Consider the following 21,798-nt stretch of genomic DNA (forward strand, 5'->3'; position numbering starts at 1 on the left):
TACCCAGAGTGGCTCTCTAAATTTTAGGTACATGCTTATGGTCTGGGAACAAACTTCAGGATTGATTTTAAACATGGCTTTCCACTCAACATCTTTCAGGGGGAAAAAAAAAATCTCTGAGAGGGAAATCTTAAACTGATTGCCTTTCATCAAAGAAGAAAAGTAAGTACCACTAAGAGTAGTTTCTGAAATAAAACATATGATTGCTTAGAAAATTGCATTAGGAGAAAGAAATACTCTGGCATGTAGTGAGATTTCGATAACTGTGTTTTTCAGTCCCTCTGGTGGGTCCTTCAGCTATGTTCTCTCTGAAGAACCCAGTTGAGGTTTCATACTATTCCTCTCCGGAAAGTGGGCATAGAGGGAACCCACCTCAACAAAATAAAGGTCACACATGACAAACCCACAGCAAGCATCATACTCAATGGCGAAAAGCTGAAAGCAGTTCCTCTAAGATCAGGAACAAGATGAGGATGTCCACTCTTGCCACTTTTATTCAACATAGTTTTGGAAGTTTTCGCCACGGCAATCAGAGGAGAAAAAAAATAAAAGGAATCCAAATTGGAAAAGAAGTAAAACTGTCACTGTTTGCAGATGACATGATACTATCCTGAAGATGCTACCAGAGAACTACTAGAGCTCATCAATGGATTCAGTAAAGTTACAGGATACAAAAGTAATTCACAGAAACCTGCTGCATTTCTAGACACTAACAACAAAAGATCAGAAAAAAATGAAGGTAACAATCCCATTTACCATCTCATCAGAAAGAATAAAATACCTAGGAATAAACCTACCTAAGGAAGCAAAAAGAGCTGTACTCCGAACACTATAAGACACTGAAGAAAGAAATTGAAGACAACACAAACAGATGGAAAGATACACTGTGTTCTTGGATCGGAAGAAGCAATATTGTTAAAATGACTATACTACCCAAGGCAATCTGCAGATTCAGTCCAATCCTTAGATGGTTTTGTGAGGTGACATTTTCATGATTCCTCAGGCTGGTCATTTCCTCTCAAGCCAGATTAGGTGTCCTTGTGGTATGATTCATAACCCATCTCCTTTGTGGCATTTACCACAATACCAATCCTTATATAAGTATGTCCTAATTTTCTTCTCTTCACCTACGTGTGTACTACCTCAGCGAGGCAAAATTGAGTTTCTTAAATCATTAACAAGAAACCCATATTTAATTCCAGGGTGAAGGAACCACTTCTATGCTTTCTCCTGGTCTCATTTACTTTCTTTCTCACCGGAATCTCTTCTTTTGAATTTTCTGTCCATACCTAAGCTTTTAAGGGACTGAAATATTTTAACTGGATTTTTTTTCGTTAACATAGTTTAGGAAAAATTCCTCTGAGGCAGACGTTATCAAAGCAGCTGTCTTTCATTGAAAAAATAGAAAGGTAAAGAGAACTTCTCTGACAGGTACTTCCTGAGATAAAAGGTTTACCTAATCCTGTTGAAAAGGTAGAATAGTTCAATATTATGGGAGGATGGTGATGTAATTCTCTGAAATTAAGTAGCTGTGAATTGTTGTGGGTTTTTTTTTTTTCACCCTTTCAACTTTTGTTAGTTGAGTGAACTGGGAGAGGTGGGACTGGGGAGGTTTACTTCATGTCACTCGTACCCTGCTCTCTTTGTCACACATCACCTCCAGACGTTTTCCTGAGAGAAACAAAATGGCAGCCTGAACTCCAGGGTTCCCGCACCCACCAGTTCCCTCTCCGCCTCTGACTAGAGCTAATGGCTCCGTACCATTATTTTTCCTGTCAGATTTAATGGGGAGATATTCTTTTCCTAAAGCCATTAGTTAAGTAATATTGCTTACAGAATTGCTGAAACAGGGATAACACCTCCTTCTCAGGGTGTAAATCTTAAGAAATGATGAGGCAATTGCCTAAACACATCAATTATATTCCAAAGCCTGAACTTTTTTTCTGCTACAATTTTCATTTAGAGTTAAGAAAGTTTGAAAGTAATGATCCCTTAAAGTAGGTTCTCTTGATTTAATTTTGGCACTAAATAATTCAAATAATATTAGCTGGGTTCTTCTTTTTTCTTTTTTTTTTTTTTTTTTTTGTTCTTCATTTCATTTTCTCTCTTCCCCACAATTTGTCCTCTCTTTATTTTAAGGCATTCTCTTATTGTCTGAGGATGATTCAAGTTTCAACTTGTCAAAAGATTTTAAGCATACTTTCCCACTAAATATATTTTTTTAGAGAAAACAGTAAGTGAAGTGTTCTCAAACTGATTGCCTTTCATCAGAGAAAGAGAAGAGAAATTTAAATCGTAGAGAAAAGTGGTTTCTGGAAAAAAGAGATTGGAAAATAATTACTCGGAAGAGGCAAAATTTCACACAAAAAAATGAGGCTAGAACAGAAGTACTTCAGATTTGGTTAGAGATGGGAAAATATATTTTTCTTTTCCTTTTGAGTCTCTCAACCTTTTCTCTGCCTGAGAAACTGAACTCTAGGTATGAGGGAGTGAGGGTCCATCTCCGTCTGTCAGATGTGTATTCTGATTGAAATGACTTGCCTTGCACACTCTGGGGCTTTTCTTCATGACTTTCAGTCTGAATTTTAGAGCCAGTGTCATTATTTGCCTCTGATTTTTCTTTCAGACGAATAAAGCAATCCCATACTTGTTGCAACAAAAAAAGCAACATTGACATATGCAAGGAAAGCTTGACAATCCCCGGCCTCATGGCCCCCCGAGGTTGCCAAGGTTGGGCTGATGTGCCATCACGTACATGATGGACACTTTATTTTGTTGTTTACACAGGTAGATCGTACCATACATAGTCATCGACGACTCTTTTTTCTTAATATATCTTGTATATAACTCTAGGCATATATTACAGATTGATAGATAGATCATTTTAATCATGGCACAAAATCCCACAGTATAGCTGTACCATATTTATTTATTCAACTCCTCCTGTATTGATGGATGTTCCTGTTGGTTCTGTTGGTTTTCCTACCACAGCTATTGCTGCAGTAAATATTCTTGCTCCATTTCGCAAAGAGCAGTTGCTGGATCAATGCGTGTCTTATAATTATAAATTTCATTTTATAAGATACTACTAAATTACTTTTCGAAAACAGGGTTACTCTCCCATAAATATCTTTTTAACAGTAGTTTTGAAAGGAAACTCTGCTTCTGCAAAGGAGCAGAACCTGCGCGGAGACGAAAGCCTTGCCTTCAACGTGGGCACCCTTGAACCTCTTCATGGACAAAGGGTCTCACGCTGGCCTCTCTTGGCAGCACTCAGGCCACGGATGTGTTGGCTAGCACGGCACTGTTGTTTGAAAATTAACTCGTTATCAGTGTTTGAAAGGGAATCATGGAACTCAGATTTCTGGTTTCTCTTCGAAAATGGATAGTTCTGGCGAACTGGATGCTTGGTCCTCGGTGGTCTTGGTGGGTGGGAGCTGAGGGGCAGCCTTGCCCTTGGAGGCTGGACCTGTCCTCCCTCTCCATCCACAGCCCTCACCCCAGGCAGAAGCCCTTGTTTCTGTTATTGGTCTGGCCCTGTAGCTTTTGAGTTTGTGATTCTTGGTTTCAACCAGGGTTTCCCAGCCGTGGCCCTATTGACCTTCGCAGCTGGGTCCATCCAGGGTGGGCTGTGGGTCCATCCAGGGTGGGCCGTGGGTCCATCCTGTGTACCACACTTCCAGGAAAGTCCCCGGACATCACCTCCGGCTGAAAACCACTGGCTCAAACAGACCCACAAATCCCATTTTCTTCAGTAGATGTTGAGATCAACTTTTCCAAGAGTGTTCCTGAGCCACTTTCATTATTTCTCTCTATCCTGTAGGCCTCTCTCTCGCTTTCTGAAGGAATATTGTTGAATTCTGTACACAACCAAGCTTTAAAGTCACGGAAATATTTCAAACCAGCCCCATTCACCGAATTGGGAGAAAATATCTGAGAGGAGAAAGTGATCAAAACACTTTCCTTTCATCTCCGGAACAGAAGTGTAGACACGGCCGTGATTCCAGATGGTTTCTCAAGTAAAAGCTTTACCTAATTACACACACATAAAAGGTACAGTTTCTAAATACTGGATGAAGAGGCTTGAATAAGTCCCTGGAAGAAAGGGAGACATTGCCTTTGTTCCCTTGGGTTTTCTGCAATGGTTTCTTTTTGTGATTTAGGGCCTCGGGCAAGCACCCTTCTCCCCTTCTGTTCTCACAAGAGTTCTCCTCAGAATGTTCCTGAGCATCAGGAAGAATCAGGAAGGCTGGGGAGGGGTCTCTCCAGGGCTTTTCTCCCCCTTTGCCTTCTCTCTCCTTCTCTGACAGGAGCAAATGACTTTCCTACATCTTTTCTCATTAGAATTAATAGAGAAGTATTAATTCTTTCCCTAAAGCTATTAGTTAAGTCACAGAGCTCCGGAATTGCTGAAACAGAGTAATTTCTCCTTCCTTCCAAGGTGTAAATCTCGAGGCAAGAGGAGAAGCTTTTGTGAGTGTATCAATTAGGTCCCCAGGAAGGGACCCTCGTAGACAATTTTCATTTAGCCATAGGAAACTTTTAAAATAACGATACATAGACTAGATGGGCTGCTGCGTTCTGTCTTGGCATTTAACGTTTCAAATGGCATTTCTTTGATTATCTCCTTTCCTGACGTGATTTCATCATCCTATTTTCACTCTGTATTTTAAAGTCACTCTCTTGTTGTCTGGACAGGATACAACTTTTAACTTAAAGCAAGATTTTAAACACCACTTTGCACTAAACATAGTCTAGGTGAAGAATTTCTGTGCGGGAAGAGTTCTTGTCCTGATTGCCTTTCATCAAAGGAATAGAAAAGAGATGAGAACCACGAAGGAAAGTGGTTTCTGAAATAAAAGATTCATTTGTGATTACTTAGAGGCGAACTTTCCGAAGACTGCATTAGGGTAGCACAGAAATATCCGATGCTGTTCTCGATAAATATATTTTCCTGGCTCCCTCTCAAGTCGCTCTCTGCCTGTGGGACTCAAGTGGGTGGCCACTCCCCACCTCCTACAGTCCACCCACTTCTGATCGTTTTCTGATTGGAATGACTGTCCCCAGCCCTTGCCTGAGAAGGATAAAGCTTCTTCCCTCCATCATTTTCAGCCGTATTTTTTTTCTTCTTCAGAGGCCTTATAAACAAAAATTGTAATAGGATTGCAGAAACAAATGAATTTACTTGCAAAAAATTTTAGTCCGATATCTGGTGTGCCATAGAGCCTTAAAAAATATTGGTTGAATAATTACTCAAATGAATGATTCAGACTCGGTAGAGAGAAAACAAGCCCCAAACAGGTGGCCTGTGGGAACAGTTTTACAGTATGCATGGTTTTACTCGTTTCCATGGATACAGGTGGGGTCAGGGCCCCATTGTACCATCTCATTGCACCCTCTGCTTTTCCCTTCCTAGCATTTGCTACATATGTTTGGTGATTTTTTTTTTCCAATTGGACTTTTCTTATTTTTTTCATATTCTTTTCCATTATGGTTTATTACAGGATATTGAATATAGTTCCCCATGTGATACAGTAGGACCTTGTTGTTTATCCATCCTATATATAATAGTTTGCATCTGCTAAACCCCAACCTCCCAGTCCATCCCTCCTCCAACCCTCCCTTCCCTTTGGCAACCACAAGTCTGTCCTCTGTGTCTGTGAGTCTGTTTCTGTTTTGTAGACAAGTTCATTTGTCATATTTTAGATTCCACATATAAGTGATATATGATGTTTGTCTTTGTCTGACTTACTTCACTTAGTATGATAGTCTCTAGGTCCATCCATATTGCTGCAAAAGTCATTATTTCATTCTTTTTCATGGCTGAGTAGTATTCCATTGTGCATGTGTACCGCATCTTCTTTATCCACTCGTCTGTTGATGGACATTTAGGTTGTTTCCATGCCTTGGCTATTGTGAATAGTGCTGCTATGAACATAGGGGTGCACGTATCTTTCTGAATTAGAATTTTGTCTGGATATATGTCCAGGAGTGGGATTGCTGGGTCACATGGTAGCTCTATTTTTAGTTTTCTGAGGAACCTCCATATTGTTCTCCATAGTGGCTGCACCAATTTACGTTCCCACTAACAGTGTAGGAGGGTTCCCTTTTCTCCCTCTCTAGCATTTGTTATTTGTAAGTGATTTTTTTTTTTTTTGGTATAATTATTTGCTGGCTGAATTTCTCCCCCCATTAGACTGTCATTTCTGTGAGGGTATCTGCCTCTGTCACTGAATAAATTGCCTGTGTTCAGCACAGTTCCTGGCACAGAGCATTGACTGTGCTCAGTGCTCAATAAATATTTAGGCTCAATCATATGGGCTCATAAATGGACTCAAAAAATATGGACTCAAAGGGGCTCAACTAGTATTTGGAATATGAGCAAATAACTGCCCACATAGTGATTCCTCTTAGAGTTCTGCCCCGCTTTCCTTAAGTAATTGCAAATTTTAATTGCTAGCACATTTTGCATCCTTCAATGGCAGGGGTGCTTGTAAACAATTTCATCTCAGATAAATTAGTAGTCTGGGAGATTACCCCTGGGATTGTGTTGATGCTTATAGCTTACTTAATGAGGCCAACGTGATAGACTCATTTTTACCCCTTCCTTATAATTCAGTGTCTTTGGACTCCAAATTCATGGAGGTTTGGGGTATATTGGGGCAACTAATGAAAAGGCATCAAATTACTTACATTTTCAGATAATGATATTTGAGTAATATGTCTATTAGCATTTTAACAAGGCCTTGCAATGAGACAGCCTGCAGGAGGCTTGACATTAAAGATGTCACCAGTTAAGCTGTAAGTTTCATCGTGTTGTTTCTTCACTCCATTTTCCTTCTAATTATTTTACAGTTTCCTGTCGCCTTTTCAAGATGGCTAAATTTAAATTTGCTACAGTACTAAGCAGTCTCTTCCTCTCTCCACGTGGTTTGGCAATTATTTCTGAGGGAAATCATTAAAAACGCAGCCTTTAATCGGGGTGGGGGGCAGAACAGCACACAGAGCTGTGACGAGAGAGGGGTTCTATAGTAAGATTCTGGTAATAGCGTAAGAGCGGTCGAATTCGCAAAGATTGCGGTAGGACGGTGGAATCCATAATTTCTGAAGATGTACAAAGTGATTCACAGAGTGATGCCGAAACGTAAAGAGGATGCCATTCTGTGCTTTAACACTTGACTGGAGCCCTACTGACTTTTTGAAAAGGGCCATTCATCTAATAGCAAGGATGCTTTCCTTCTTCAAGAGTCGCAATTCGTTTAACACACTTCTGTGACATTATTTGGGCATTTTTCACAGTGATTAAAGATAACGCACTTTTCTCTGTAGACTGTTAGGTCACAAGCAAATTAAATCAATGTATTTTCTTCCCTTGCTTTCTCGGATGAGTCAGAAGTTATTGGTCAAAGGCGTGCATGGCCTTTTCGTTGAGCTTAAAAACCCAAACGACCTGCTGAGAAGATGCTTGGCCAATCTGATTATTTTCTCTGTACTAATTGGTTTTACTTCTTCTTTGAATTGAATGAATTGCCTGGTGGTTTTGTCACTGTGGGAGCACAGCTTAATCCACTTAGAGCGAGGCGCTTGGGCTTGGTAAACTCTGGGGCTCTAGAAACGTTTTTCATCATTGTGGTCTTTGGGTGATTTTTCATAGGTGAGAATACAAATGGATCTCAAATCCGTACATTTTCTCCATTTCTATTTCCACTGCCCTAGCCAAGTCATCTCACCTGGCCCCCTAGACTACTTTGGGAACCTTGTAACTGGTTTTCCCATCCTAGTCCCCTCTCTCCTTCTTCAGTCTCCATATAGTAGCCAAGTGCCTCTTTAGAAGATGTAGACCTCTTGCTGGAAACACTGGTTTCTTCACAATGAATAAAGAATAAAATCTAAACCCCTTCCCAGGGCTGCCTGCACCCTACAAGATCTGAGCCCTTAGTGGCTCCCTCCCACCATCTTTCCACCACGGCCTTCCACTGATTCCTTAATCCTCCCAGCTCCATCCCACCGCAGGGCCCCTGCCTCTGTTCCTCCTTTGTCTGGAATGGCCTTTGAGGGCTGGTTCTTTCTTATCCTGAAGGTCTCATTTCAGGTGTCACCTTCTCAGAGATGCCTTCCTCAACTAGGCAAGCCAGTTACTCTCTGTAATCCGCCCTTCAGGGACTGTTACTCTCTATAATATTCCCTGTTTATCATCACTTCTGTTATTACTCTACCCTCTCCTGTTCATTGCATCTTTGTCATAGCCTCCTGTGCATCGTTCCTCTCTGGGGTTCCCCCCTGTTTATTTCCTTCGTGACCCCCGTCACAACCTCAATTATCTCACTTGTCTCTGTTTCTCTTCCCCGTTGGAACAGAGGCTCCTGAGGGCCAGGGCACCTTGGTCTTGTCCTCCAGTTCCTCAGGGTTGAACATGGTACCTGGCTCCCTGAAGGAGCCCAGGACATGTCTGTTGAGTGGAGGAATGAAATACCAAAGACCCCTGTGCTGCATCTTTAGGTGATCTCAGTAACGTGGTGCTCAAGTGAAGATTGTTTGTATTAAAGGAAAAATCATTGCTTCCTTTCCCAAATTGTCGCAACGTTGATGGATTTTTAAAGTTGATTTGCTCAAGATTAGTGTGCTCGATGATCTAGTGACCTACCCCTGGGGGTGTAAGAAGTAGGTCTGTTCTTTTGGGTTCAAGGTGGAGGACATACACTTCCTACACTTTCCTCCCAGACATTAGTGAAGGAATGTGTTTGGAATGTCCTGGCCCAAGGGGACAAGATGACCGGAGAAGAAATGGCGCCACAGTTGTAGGGGCTGGAATGCAGAGGCTAAGTGGTCACTGATTAGCAGACCCAAGTGAACTGAATCCTTGTTTAACGGTGGTCAAGCCCTAGACATTCAGAAATCCATGGTACCAGGTGGGGCTGAAAACAGGAGCGTTGGTTGAAAGAATCAGCAGCATTCATCCCCCCACCCAGATCTGCACCCCACCCCTGCTTCTCAGAGCCTGGTCACGTCCCTCACTCTCGCCCCCAAATAATACTCGGGGCTTAGTCTCTGGAGACTCTACAAAATGCTGGGGAGCAAGGGGGCTGTACTGAAAACAGAGGGTTTAACCAAAGGTTGGCACCGCACATTGAGGCCCCTGCTCTCAATCCCAATTCTGACTGCAGGATGCTGACACCTGCCTTACACTTTCCAGGCAGGACATCAGAGAACTCCTTGGGCATAAGCCGACCAGCCTGGGTGGAAGACCTAACGGGGATTACTTCAGGTCTTCCCACATCAACAGGGCAACCAGATAACCCTGCAGGGAGGTCCACGATTGACATTTTATGTTTGTAAAGTGTTTCTAACCAGTTTTTCAGTGCCTATTTCCTAAACATGAGCAGGTAATTAAGATTGCCGGGTATCTCAGGGAAGCCTTCAGTAGGAAAGGGAGAGATAAAAACATACAGAAACAAAGGAACTTGGAAGAAAGAGAGACAATATAGGAAGAGGCAAACTTCAGCAATAACAATGACAACAGATCATTATTAATCTTGCCTGAGACAGAAGGGAAGATGTTGGAGCCATGAAATAGTAACAGGATGCTATAAAGAAGGAATAATGATAATTAATAATAATAATGAGTGGGCTCTTGGAAATTAAAAACATGATAGCAGACACGGACACCTCTGAGTTGAAATAGAAAGTTGAAAGAGTTCTCCCAAATGAAAAAGACAAAGAATTAGAAAATAGGAGAGAAAAGATAAGAAAAATAGAGGATGAGATCAAGATGTCCAATAACCTACGAAGAGCAGTTCTAGGAAAAGAGAAAAGACAAAACACAAGGAAAAAAATATATCAAAGAAATAACATATTTTTCTAAAATGGAAAGACGTGGTTCAGGTTGAAAGGGCCCACTGAGTGTCCAGACAATGAATGGAAATAGACCCAGGACCATGGTAACACTGGCATAAAAAAGAGTTTAGGAGTTTCCAGAGAGAGAGAAACCAAAAGGTTTCCTCCAAAGGATCGGGAACCATAAATCATGTTGGCTCCAGACTTCTCAACAACTAGAGCTCAGTGGAGCCACATCTTCAATTCTGAAGGAAAATGAATTTTAATTCAGACAGCTATACCCAGACAAGTAGCCAATTAAAGTCTAAACAATTTTATTTCACCCTTTCTCATGAAGCTGCTGGAAGTTTTGCATTAAGAAAGAATGCAAAGAGAGTAAACCCAGGTAAAAGAAGCATGGGTATCCAGGAACCAAGGAGGTGCAGAAAATTGCCAGGATGAGGGTGACACAGGGGCTCAGCCCCCATCGGGCCAAGGGAGCAGTGGTCCACGGGGAGCAGGTCAGAAAGCTTTGAGAGAGAGATTTCCAAGGAAATGAAATGGAACCTAATAAATGAAGTAAAAGACCACTGGGAAGGAGGTGGGAGGATGATTTTTAGGAATAAGTCCATACAAAAAAGTAAGCAAAAGAAAAAGACAAAATAATGATTAACTCCAGGGAAAACAGTGCTGGCAAGAAAGTCATTGTAATCACAGCACACTACCTGGCTTGGTGGTGAAGAGCGTGTTCCTGAACATAGTGATGTAAACGTTGGATATCCTAAACAAAATTATGACATAATAGTCGTATGACTGTAGAGAGGACAGAGGGGAGGGGGGTGTGCCCAGGTGTGCAGGTGATAAGGATTGTGGGGGGAGCTCGTCCTAAACCCTCCTCTGCCCTCATGACGTCATAGGCTATCCTCCAAACCGGAAACAGGGAATCCAGAAGGGGTGCTACACGCTTGTTCTTAGGAGGGAAGGAGATAAATACAAAAGGAATCCAAAGTGGGAAAAGATGAGTGGGTGGGCAGGTGTGGCTGTTTCTCTTAATACACAGAAATACTTGACTTTTAAAAACTCTGTGCTTGTGTAGCGTTAATCAAGCTAAAAGCAGATGTAAAAGTGGGTTGAATGCTTTTCTCTGGTGACACAGCTCTTCTAGAATGTTTTTCTGATCCCATCATGAGAGGAGATCAGAAACTCTGTGGTCCTTCTGACTTGTATCCCAGGCCAATAATGACAAAATGGAGGAGAGAGTAATGATGAAGGACGCGGGAAGGGCACCTCTTCCCCTGAAAGGGAGATGCTGTTTGGGGGATGCTGTCAAGGCCATATCTTTGTCACCCCTCTCCCCCCACACATCACAAACACCACCACAGAACAACAGCAACACAAAAACCAACCTCCCTCCTGCTGTCAGCGCTCTGATGGAGACTAAGGCATCCTACATGATAGGAAAATTTCTACTCTCGACCCTTAGTTGAATGGCCAGAGAATTCAAACCGATCCAAAATTAACCAATGTGGCCAGGAAGATGACTTTGATGAAAAAAAGATTCACATGAAATACCTTTTAAAATATCTGTAATCAAGGGATTTTTCTGCCTTGGGAATTGGTTTTGCCATTTCTTTCCTTATCAGCAGGGGAGACGTTTTGTTTGACCATGTGAACCGTTTCACGGTAAATCCATTTCCCAGATACACCGTGTGAGATGAGGTTATCAGTTCGGGGCTGGTCCTGAAGACACAGATCAACTCCTAGGAAATGACTGTTGGCTGACTTTATAATTTCAGGTGTATATCCGTGTGCCTCCCCCCTTTTTAGGTCTAAATCTGTCAGGGGAGCCACCTTGTGCTGCCCCAGAATCATCTCTTTGTGTTGGGGACGGAGAGAAGGAGGAGAAGAAGGAGGGCAGCAGACACAGCTCGGGAAGCTCCTGTCCTCACCCAAGTTCAAGAGCGGTCAGGGAAACAGACAAATCAACCTCGAAGGTGGGAACTGTGGTTCTGAGCGGTCTACCTTTCTCTTTTCTAGATTTATCCCTCTTTTTTCTTGTTAGTGCCCAGTGTGGCAGAACTCCCTTGGGCCACCTAGAGGTTTCCTGGCACAGAAACCCCGTGAGGCAAACAGATGCCTCCAAACATGGCGCTCAATCAGCCGGTGACTTGGGCTGTGAACTTGGGATGATCTCACAGTTGATTAAAAAATCCCAAGTCCCTTATTATTTCATACCTGAATAGAGATGCCTATCACCTTGCGGAGGTCACTGCAATGCGGAATCAACGCCAGGCAGACTGGGGGGCCTTGGCAGACTGGGGGGCCTTGGGTTGAGAAACATGAAAATGCTAGTCCAGACCGCACCTTGAAAAACCGCTAATCTGGAAAAACTCAAATGCACGGTAGTAGCACACCCGCTGCAGGAGCAGTGATGATTTTAAATCGGATGCTCAGAACTGGTTGGATAATTGAGTGGCTGGGTTTTCACAAGGCCAGATACAAATGCAGAGCTGTCTCAGTAGCTTATTGTGTGTCAACACGGAACTTTACTGGAGTTAATGCCTCAATTAGTTATTAATGAAAACGGATGAGAACATTATATTGAAGTTCAGGCTCTGTAAAGAATCATTAAGACCTCCAGACCTTGTTCCCATTGAGGACCACGTTTCTGACCACAAGTTTTTTTGTACCAATTAACCTTTTTTCCCTCCATTTATTTTCCTTTGCACATTGCTGCAGGAGATTTCTCCATCTGCCGGTGAGCATGGGGATCGTCGTCCTCAGAATACAGCTGTGAGGTCAGGATTATCTCTGCCATCCGACTCCTTGGTGGCAGTGGCTAATGACAGACTTCCAGCCCGTGGCAAAGGTCTGGACGTGGGATTGCCTGAGACTCACGTGCCGCCCCCCCAGGAGCAAGTCTCAACAGACCCCACACCACGCATTTTCTCAGATGCTCAAGAGCCTTCTTCCTTTGAGTCCAAAGGAACCTCTCTCTGCCATGACCTTGCTACCTCTGTGGCTGCCTTTTGTCCTTCTCTGGGGGAAAGAGCAGGTCACACAGCCCTGGGAATTCACAGTGTGGAACCACAAGACCACAGCCAGGGTGCAAGGGAGACTCTGACACAAAGCTCCCCCGAAAGAAAAACGATAGCAGAGGGCGTGTCCCCATCCCTCTTGCCAGGGAAACCTTCATCTGGGCAGAGACTTTCAGGTTCCGTTCCACTGGGGTCCACTGGAAAAACTCATCTTGAAATACCAGCTTCAGGACCAGGTTCAGCTAGTTCACACCAAGAGGAAGGGAAACACAAGACATTTTTCCCTTCGGGGGGGCAATATGGGTGTGGAGAAGTGCGGGTCCCCTGCCCTCCTGTGGGAAATGACAGTGGGAAATGTCAAGGATCTGGACTCATCGCTCTAAAGGATGGTGTGGTTCCATCTAGCCCAGGGCAGCCCACGGAGATCCCTGCAGCCCCTTCGAAAACCCTCAGGAAGAGGAGTTTGGAAGGAATGAGAAAGCAAACTCGTGTGGAGTTCAGCGACACCAGCAGCGATGATGAAGATCGGTTGGTGATAGAGATCTGAAGCTTCCAGAGAAAGATGCGTCCACGGTCAAAGACGGATGATGCTTCCCAGTAAATGCCATCAAGCGGGCAGGAGAACTGAACTCTATTCATGAAGCCCCTACAGAGAGGAAAGCCATTTGGGGGTCTTTCTATGATCTCCCCAACCAACTCTGAAACCCAAACTCAGCTTCACCCTTCCCAAGAGGCCCTGCTCACAAGGCACCAGGCTGGGCAAAGCTGGCAGTGAAGCAAGGTCTAAGAAGTCTTGACCTACACAATGACTGTGGCTTGACTCCCAGCTGGATCCTCTGCATTGGTCCTTCACTGCCTCATCTGGGAAAATGGCATTGACCCAGAGAGCCACGATCGACTTGTTTCCAAACAAATGTGAACCCCCCAGAGTCAAGGGGACAGGTTTCCTCTGTTAGTGAGCTGGAGGTTGGCTTCAAAGGGAGTGAGCATACTTGGGAAAACTGGGGTAGCTTGCAAAAGAGATGGGGTGCGAATTGGGCATCGAGATACTTCTGTTTATTCTGGAGACAAAATCCAGATTCATTCAAAAGCTGAAGTTTGGTCCCAGTAATTTGCCTCCTTAATGGAAGTTGTAAATATACTTCAAAATGCCCATGATCTGGTGAAATACTAAGTATCTTTCAGTGTTGCACAAATGGTCAATGCTTATGTATGATTCCGTGACACGAGCATGTACAGCTCTTGTGCCCGGTGCCTCTTCTGTGGAGACCTCTGAAACCCTTGGTTTTTCCAGCTCTTGCAAAAGGAACGTTGTGTTAAAAGTTAATAGAACAGTCTCTGTAATGAGTCATTTTTGAGGGGGAAAAATTCACTTATTTTCCTCTGATTCTTTCTGTCATATTGTGCTCTGAGCAATTTCAATTAGAGGGTTACATTTTAGTAATCTCTGCAGCTTAAACTGATGCCTGCTCATCGTGATGGGAGCCTTTTAGATTTCCTCCAGAAGCTTCAAGGATACAAAACTAATTGGAGTTTTGACGCTGTTTTACATCTCAGTAATTTTATTTTGGGGGCTTGGTGTTACTTTGCTGTCAAATTAAATCAGCCTCTGTATTGTGCAAGTCAGAACAGCACAGAGAAAATTCGCCAGTGTTCCAAGCCCGTGCGCCCCTGTGCAGAAGAAAATAGGTGATCTGCGTCAGACAACGCAGTGAGCAAAGCTTCCGATTTACTGCACTCTTCTCCTCCTCCTTAAATGGGAGAGGAAAAACTTCAAGAGATTTACACTGCTGCATTCCAATAAAATTTTATACTTGCTTTTGGTATGGTTTTGTACAATTTGAAATTTATAGCTGAGCTCTTTTGGCTTCACTTTGATGTAAGGATGTTCATATGACATCTTGTAGTTCAAAGACGGGGCAGCAATGCAGAACATCTCCCACGAACCAAGATGCTTTAATACATCCTTACCTGTGACGAAGGATGGTCCGATTTCATGTATCTTCAAGTGAATTTTCCAATTTTAGGGTAACTCTAGAAACCTCAAGGTGGGACCAGCTGCCCCGGGTGACTTAGCATATGTCTGTGGTCATTTCAGATGCACTCATACATAGCCAAGTGATTTCAAGCCCAGCCAAGAAAAACATAAGGGTGGTAAAAGGATGCTAAGCATTCACTTCGTGTACTTTCTAAACCAAACAAAAGTGATGTAATTATCTACCCGTTGGATTGTCCGTGCCACTATAATGAGAGAGAGAGAGGTCTAGGAAAATGATCTGAATCCTGGAGGGAGAGAAAGTGACCTTGTCCTGAGCTGGCTGGGGAATCTTGGTGAAGACTCATGCCCTCTCAGTACCTGTTTCTCCGACTGGGAAGAAGAGAGTAAGACAAGATGTGCTGAATGTGACTTCAGGCCCCGATCCTTGTGCAAGTGGCTCGGAGGTGGTCCCCACGGGAAAGGGTCCTGCACTCAAGGAGTCTGGGAGGGCGCTGTGGGGAACTAAAGCCAATTATTTTTTTGAAGAATGTGAGCTCAGGGAAGCTCCTTCCAATTTTTTTTTCTCCAGAGCTCTAGATTTGGGGGTGCAATCAACCCATTTCTAAATGGTGGCTCATAATGCAAAAATTAGAAGCAAAAACAGAACACTACGGTGTGAGTGGAAGACAACATGTCTGTGGGCTGGATTGGTTACTTTGTGTTGGGAGGTACTGGTCATCCAGATGCTTCTCTCCTGGACGGCTGCTGAGCTGTTGGCTGGACCACTGGACTGAGGTCAGTAAGTCACTGCTCCCAGTAGCACTGACCTCAGGATAGTCAGGTTAGGTGGAAACTTGATCCTTCTACGAGCCACGGATGCTGGCTGCCACATCCCAACCTCCATCAAACATGGCGGGACATTGATTCCATCTTGAACTCCCCGTGTCTCTCATACAAGAGTGAGCAGGTTACCAAAATTTCCTGTCTCAGCTGGTCATTTAGCTAGTTTGGTGGCAATGTTTTACAAGTGTACCTCACTTTATATCAACATGAATTTGTGAAAAGCTATATTTCAGTGGGTTTAAAAAAATTTTTTTAATGTATTTTGAATGACCCGAGGGGACTTGGCTATTGAAAATCATCCCAAGGTAAATATTTTTTTTGATGAAAAACTCTTTTATAAAGCAACAAACAATCTCTGATTTTATAAATCTTAACTTTCCTAGGGTTTTTCTTAAAGTGGAATGCAACTATACGGATACATTTTAAAGATAATATCGGTGATCTAGAACCCAGTTTGGGTTATTGAAAATAAAACTTCAGTAATATGGATTGATCATTGCTGCAGTGACTCTACAAGTGTGTGCTGTGTAATGGTTCAGGGAAAACAAATTTATTTTAGAACAGGGCAAACTAGAGTTTAAAGATCAGGGATTCCCCTTTCTCCCCAGTACTGCTAATTTCATTGTACCTTCAGGTAAGGGTCTTAACGCATGGTGTCTCAGCTTCTCCCACAGAAAATAACTCCTGGGATGCTGGCACCGACTAAGATAAAGGGCACCTTGAATTCCTTCCTTTTCTCTCAGAGCAAGGTATACAAATGCCACTAACCATGATGCTCAAGATACTGCCAAGTTTCTTTCTCCAGCTGTACCTACACCTGGCCAGATCTCACTTGTTGAAGATGCATAGAGAAAAGAGCTTTCACGTTCCCCCTTGGCAACCTATACTGTTAAGTGGCTCTTAATGTCATGTGCTTTTTGATGGACAACCTGAATCCTCCTTGTTGTAAAGCATGATGGAGACAATTCATGCCTCCTGTTGCATATGACCTTTGAGATTCTGGACGAAGCTAATATCCTTTACTTCACAATCCAGAAGAACCTATGGTTCATTTGTCAAGAGATAAAACAAGACAGGGGATTGGTGCTTCTAGATTCGAATCAAAACCCTGTCAATAGCATGATGGGTACCTGAGGGCAGGTTAAACTTCCCTTTCCTAAAATCCCTCCTCTAAAGCTCAGATGGGAAGAGTGGCCTTGTAAAAACGCATCGTGGCCACAGTTCTTGGCATGACAGGTGAACAGTTTGCAGCCTCACGCCAAAACATATTTCCTTGCATTTACATTCATTACTTAGAATGATCACATTATTCATTTTTCCCCCAGCATAGAAATTTGCATTTTGCACAAAATTTGCCTGGTGTAGCAGATTTTTATAGTTATGGAAACTCATCGTTATTGGGATGTACCACTGCTCAAATCCCCAGACATAATTCAATATGGTGAGGAGAAAATGGTCTGCCTGGCCCTATGGTGATCATATTTCTACAACCACAGCAAACAGGGCTTGTGTATTTCTTCTCACTTCAGTTGTGATTCCCATAATTCTTGTGAGGGAGACTCTTTGGCTTTTGAAACACTACATTTCTCAATATATAAAGCACAATTTTTTGCCCTTCTCTTTCAGATACTCATTAAACATAGGTGTCAGGACCCAAAAAATCCAGTGCTAGATCTGTACCTTGTACAATGCTTTTCACCCATGCTTTGTACTTATGTGGGAATACATATAATTCAATCTGAAGTCTAGAACATTGAGCATTTTACTTCACCACTGGAAGAAAAGAAGCCAGGGAAAATAGCCTCAGTCAGTTGAAGCCCTAGAAGATGACTCAATACCTTATACATGCAGTCAACGCTTCAGAACTTACTACTCTATTGATTGTTCAGAATCAAGAAGCTACTGGCTTTTTGGTTGTTTAAATGTATTTCCTTCTTTATATGGTTAAATTATTTTGTTTTGATAAAAATAAAACTGAAAATGAAAATGCCTTGTGTGATTTGTTCACATTTTAACCAAAACTACCACAAAAAATATCCTATATAAATTGGATGTCTGATTATTCCTAAATAGTTGACCAAGCGTCCTGGCCGCCATATTGGTATCCCATTCCACTCAACGAAAAAATTAGGTAATGGCAAATTATCACGTTTTCTTGTGCTGTTTTCTTTTCCTATGTGTCTCTTCTGTCTTGTCTGCCATATTTTATGGTTCATAACTTAGAAATGTGTTTTTAAATTCCTAAATGTAGCTAAAATTTTGAAGCCACATGAGGGCACTATCCACAGTGCAATAATCCCAAAGTTTTCCCCTTAGAATTGATGTTGCTTAGATAATTAACATTATTCATTAACAGACTAAAAAACATCTGTAATTCAAAACAATGCCTCCTTATGAAGATAAATCATGTACTCTTGGCAAGAATAAGTCGACTTATTTTACATACCAACACAATATTCTTCTATGTCTATACCTCCTGAAGCCACGTGAAGTCAATGAAGACACAATGCATTGGGAGAAAAAGTGGGAATGGAAACATGGGAGGAACAGATACACCAACTGATGGATCTTCATAGCTTTTTTGCTAACTTATCAAACTCTAATAGTGATAAATTAATCCATTATTTCCAAATTTCCACCATTTGAGAACCATCTTACTGCTTTTTGCCATATGTGTCCACATGTGGGTACATTATTTACTTAATACTTTTATTTAAATCATCTCTGTCTTAAAGAAGCTATTCTTTTCCTAAGTAATAATATCTGTGAAATCTCAGCCTTAATTTGGTAGTTGTGTGTATCTTCTGATACGCATTAAAAGTATTAAGATTGGTCATCCATGTACCAGTTAAATATCATCTTTGTACTACCCGACACACGCCCCACACTCGGGGGAAGCATGGAGCTAATCTAAAAGGTACATGTGTTGCTAGTTCTTGAGTTACTCCAGTTGTTTTTTTGTGTTTTTTTTTTTTTTTTGCGGTACGCGGGTCTCTCACTGTTGTGGCCTCTCCCGTTGCGGAGCACAGGCTCCGGACGCGCAGGCTCCGTAGGCGCCGGCCCCGGACGCGCAGGCTCCGTACGCGTAGGCTCAGCGGCCATGGCTCACAGGCCTAGCTGCTCCGCGGCATGTGGGGTCTTCCCGGACCAGGGCACGAACCCGTGTCCCCCTGCATCGGCAGACGGACTCTCAACCACTGCGCCACCAGGGAAGACCAAGTTACTCCAGTTTTTGTTAAGCTCAGCTCTCTCTCCAGTCCAGCAGAACTGGTGGCGGCCGGTTTATCAGGTAAGTGTCTTCAGGCAAACTTTACAGCTGATGAATTAGCATTCCAAGTCAAAGGATTCTCACTTCTTTTAGTCTCAAAGGAACAATCATACAATGTCAATATATATTTTTTCTTCTTTGGTATTTTATTGGTTGGTTGGTTGGTTAACGAGTACAGAATGATATACAGGAAAGCGTAGCTAGGGATTCATGCTGAGCCACCAGTACTCCCATCAGTTCTGATGAAACACCCGCTTCCATACTCTTGAATTGGAAGCAAATGGATTTGGCTGTACTAACAGCCACGGAGAACAATTCTCCAGTCTCTTGCTTGGGGACAGCCTGTTGATCTCTGGGCTGCAAACGCAGAAGGAATTGCTTGGTAACATCTAGGACATTTGTCTCCAGCTGTGACAGACGTCTGCTTTCAGCCTCCCTCAGCTTCTGCCGGGGGCAAACTCAACACCCTTTACAACTGAGCATCCAGGCGATTTCTACCCAGAAGCAGAGATATTGTTTTCTGGATAAATGCAGGCGTGAACGGATTCCTATAGGGAATTGGCGGTTTTGTATGAGCAGCATCTGGGCACGGGACCCAGCCCTGTCTCTGGCCTCAGTGGCAATCTAGTTTGTCTTCGATGTGTATGTTGTGTGAAATAGAGTAGAATTCAGCAGAATTCAGCAGAAATTCAGACAGAGCCCCTTGACCCCATCGTAAATGAAAGGCCAGATATCTAGGCTTGTGTTTGGTCTAAAGAACCCCACCTTATGCGCATGCGGGCACACGTGCGTTCGCACACACACAGACACACACGCAGGTAAGCCACACCCTACTCTGAAAGTCCTCTTGTTAAAATAAAGAATTGGGTGGAGTGGGCCAATGAGGTAGGAAATGGCCACATAAACAGTCCCAAAGAGACTTCCTTGGAGGCAGGGCCCATGGTGTCTTCATCTCGGAATAGTGCCTGGCTCAGAGCAGGTATTAACGCACACTTGCTAAGTAAATGAATGGAAATAGCTCACCAGGCAGGGAGAGGAAAGAAACATTCTAAGATGAGTAATTTGACACACCCCTTTTCTGATGGAGACCTGCCTCCTTATCAGAGATGAACAAAGACATCGAGACAAGTGCCTGTTCACCAACTTCGGAATTAAGCGATGATTTTCCATTACCTATTCCATCCCGTTCATTCGCCCGATATTTATTGAGTGCTTAAGTACATAGCAGGCACAGGAGAATATAGGGGTGGAAAAGGCATACAGGATCCGTGGAGCTTTTATTTGGGGGAGAGAATGCCAATTCATGAACCAACCAGGCAAACAAATATGTAAGCAACGTGTTACCAGACGTTGCCAATGGCTAAGAGAGCAAAGGGAATGTTAGAAAGTTTATCTTACCCTAATTCAAAACGTTTAATGCAAATAAACATTTTTCTTTTGTTGTCCTCAGTAGAAGAGAAACCATCCTACACATTAAGATCTACCTCCTTTTCTGTTTCATGCCACCACCTCAATTCTTCGCACATGAAGCAGAGAATGTTGCAGGATGACGTGTCTCTAGTCTTGTACTTATAATTTCTCTTACTCTCCTGAAAGCTTCAGTTAGCATCAGTAAGCATGGTAATTTGGGGCTACCTGTGCTAATGTGCTGAATTCCACATACCGTAGCACTTAGAGGATGAACACCTGTTGGATCCCACGGTAGCAGAGAAACCCAGGTGGGCACTATTTTGCAGCTAAGTTTCTCGAGAGAAACCATCAAACATTTGATGACTTGATGTGCTCAAGTCTGGATTCTTTTTCTCAGGAAAGGTTAAGAAAGCATCCTTAAAGTCAGAGGTTCTCAAAAGGGAGCAGTTTTACCTCCCTGAAGACATAAGACAATGACCAAAGACAGTTTTATTTATTTATTGATTGATTGATTGATTGATTGATTGATTGATTTGCCGTACGCGGGCCTCTCACTGTTGAGGCCTCTCCCGTTGCGGAGCACAGGCTCCGGACGCGCAGGCTCAGCGGCCATGGCTCACGGGCCCAGCTGCTTCACGGCATATGGGATCTTCCCGGACCGGGGCACGAACCTGCGTCCCCTGCATCGGCAGGCAGACTCTCAACCAGTGCGTCATCAGGGAAGCCCACCAAAGACAGTTAAAAAAGATTTTTAATGTTTTATTTTTAAAAATTGATTTTATTGAGGTATAGTTGATTTACAATGTTATGTTAATTTCTGTTATACAACAAAATAATTCAGTTATACACATATACATTCTTTTTCATACTCTTTTCCATTATGGTTTATTATGGGATATTGAATATAGTCCCCTGATGCAATACAGTAGGACCTTGCTGTATACCTATCCTATATAAAATAGTTTGTGTATGCTAATCCCAAACTCCCAATCCATTCCTTCCCCACCTCCCTCTTGGTAACCACAAGTCTGTTCTCTATGTCTGTGAGTCTGTTTCTGTTTCCTAGATAAGTTCATTTGTGTCATATTTTAGATTCCACATATAAGTGATATCATATGGTATTTGTCTGTCTTTTTCTGACTTACTTCACTTAGTATGATAATATCTAGGTCCATTCAATGTTGCTGAAAATGGCATTGTTTCATTCATTTTTATGGCTGAGTAATATTCCATTGTGTATATATATATACCACATCTTCTTTATCCATTCATCTGTCAATGGACATTTAGGTGTTTTCCATGTGTTGGCTATTGTGAATAGTGCTGCTATGAACATTGGGATGCATGTATCTTTTCAAATTATAGATTTGTCCAGTTGTATGCGTAAGAGTGGGATTACTGGATCATATGGTAGCTCTATTTTTAGTTTTTTAAGGAACCTCCATACT

At 42.7% G+C, this 21,798-nt stretch overlaps 1 protein-coding gene across 1 annotated transcript in view; it reads left to right on the plus strand.

The window, feature by feature from the left end:
- Window positions 1-13,398, plus strand: part of ZNF831 (zinc finger protein 831) — a gene marked incomplete at both ends in the record, with an annotated part of 71,728 nt that extends 58,330 nt beyond the window's left edge. The window contains 2 exons of the mRNA XM_079720105.1: window positions 11,641-11,807; window positions 12,553-13,398. Of these exons, the coding sequence (XP_079576231.1) occupies window positions 11,641-11,807; window positions 12,553-13,398 (1,013 nt within the window). The remainder of the gene's footprint in view (window positions 1-11,640; window positions 11,808-12,552) is intronic.
- Window positions 13,399-21,798: the final 8,400 nt, after the last annotated feature.

This window comes from Hyperoodon ampullatus (assembly GCF_949752795.1).
Source record: "Hyperoodon ampullatus genome assembly, chromosome: 14".
Lineage (NCBI taxonomy): Eukaryota > Metazoa > Chordata > Mammalia > Artiodactyla > Ziphiidae > Hyperoodon > Hyperoodon ampullatus.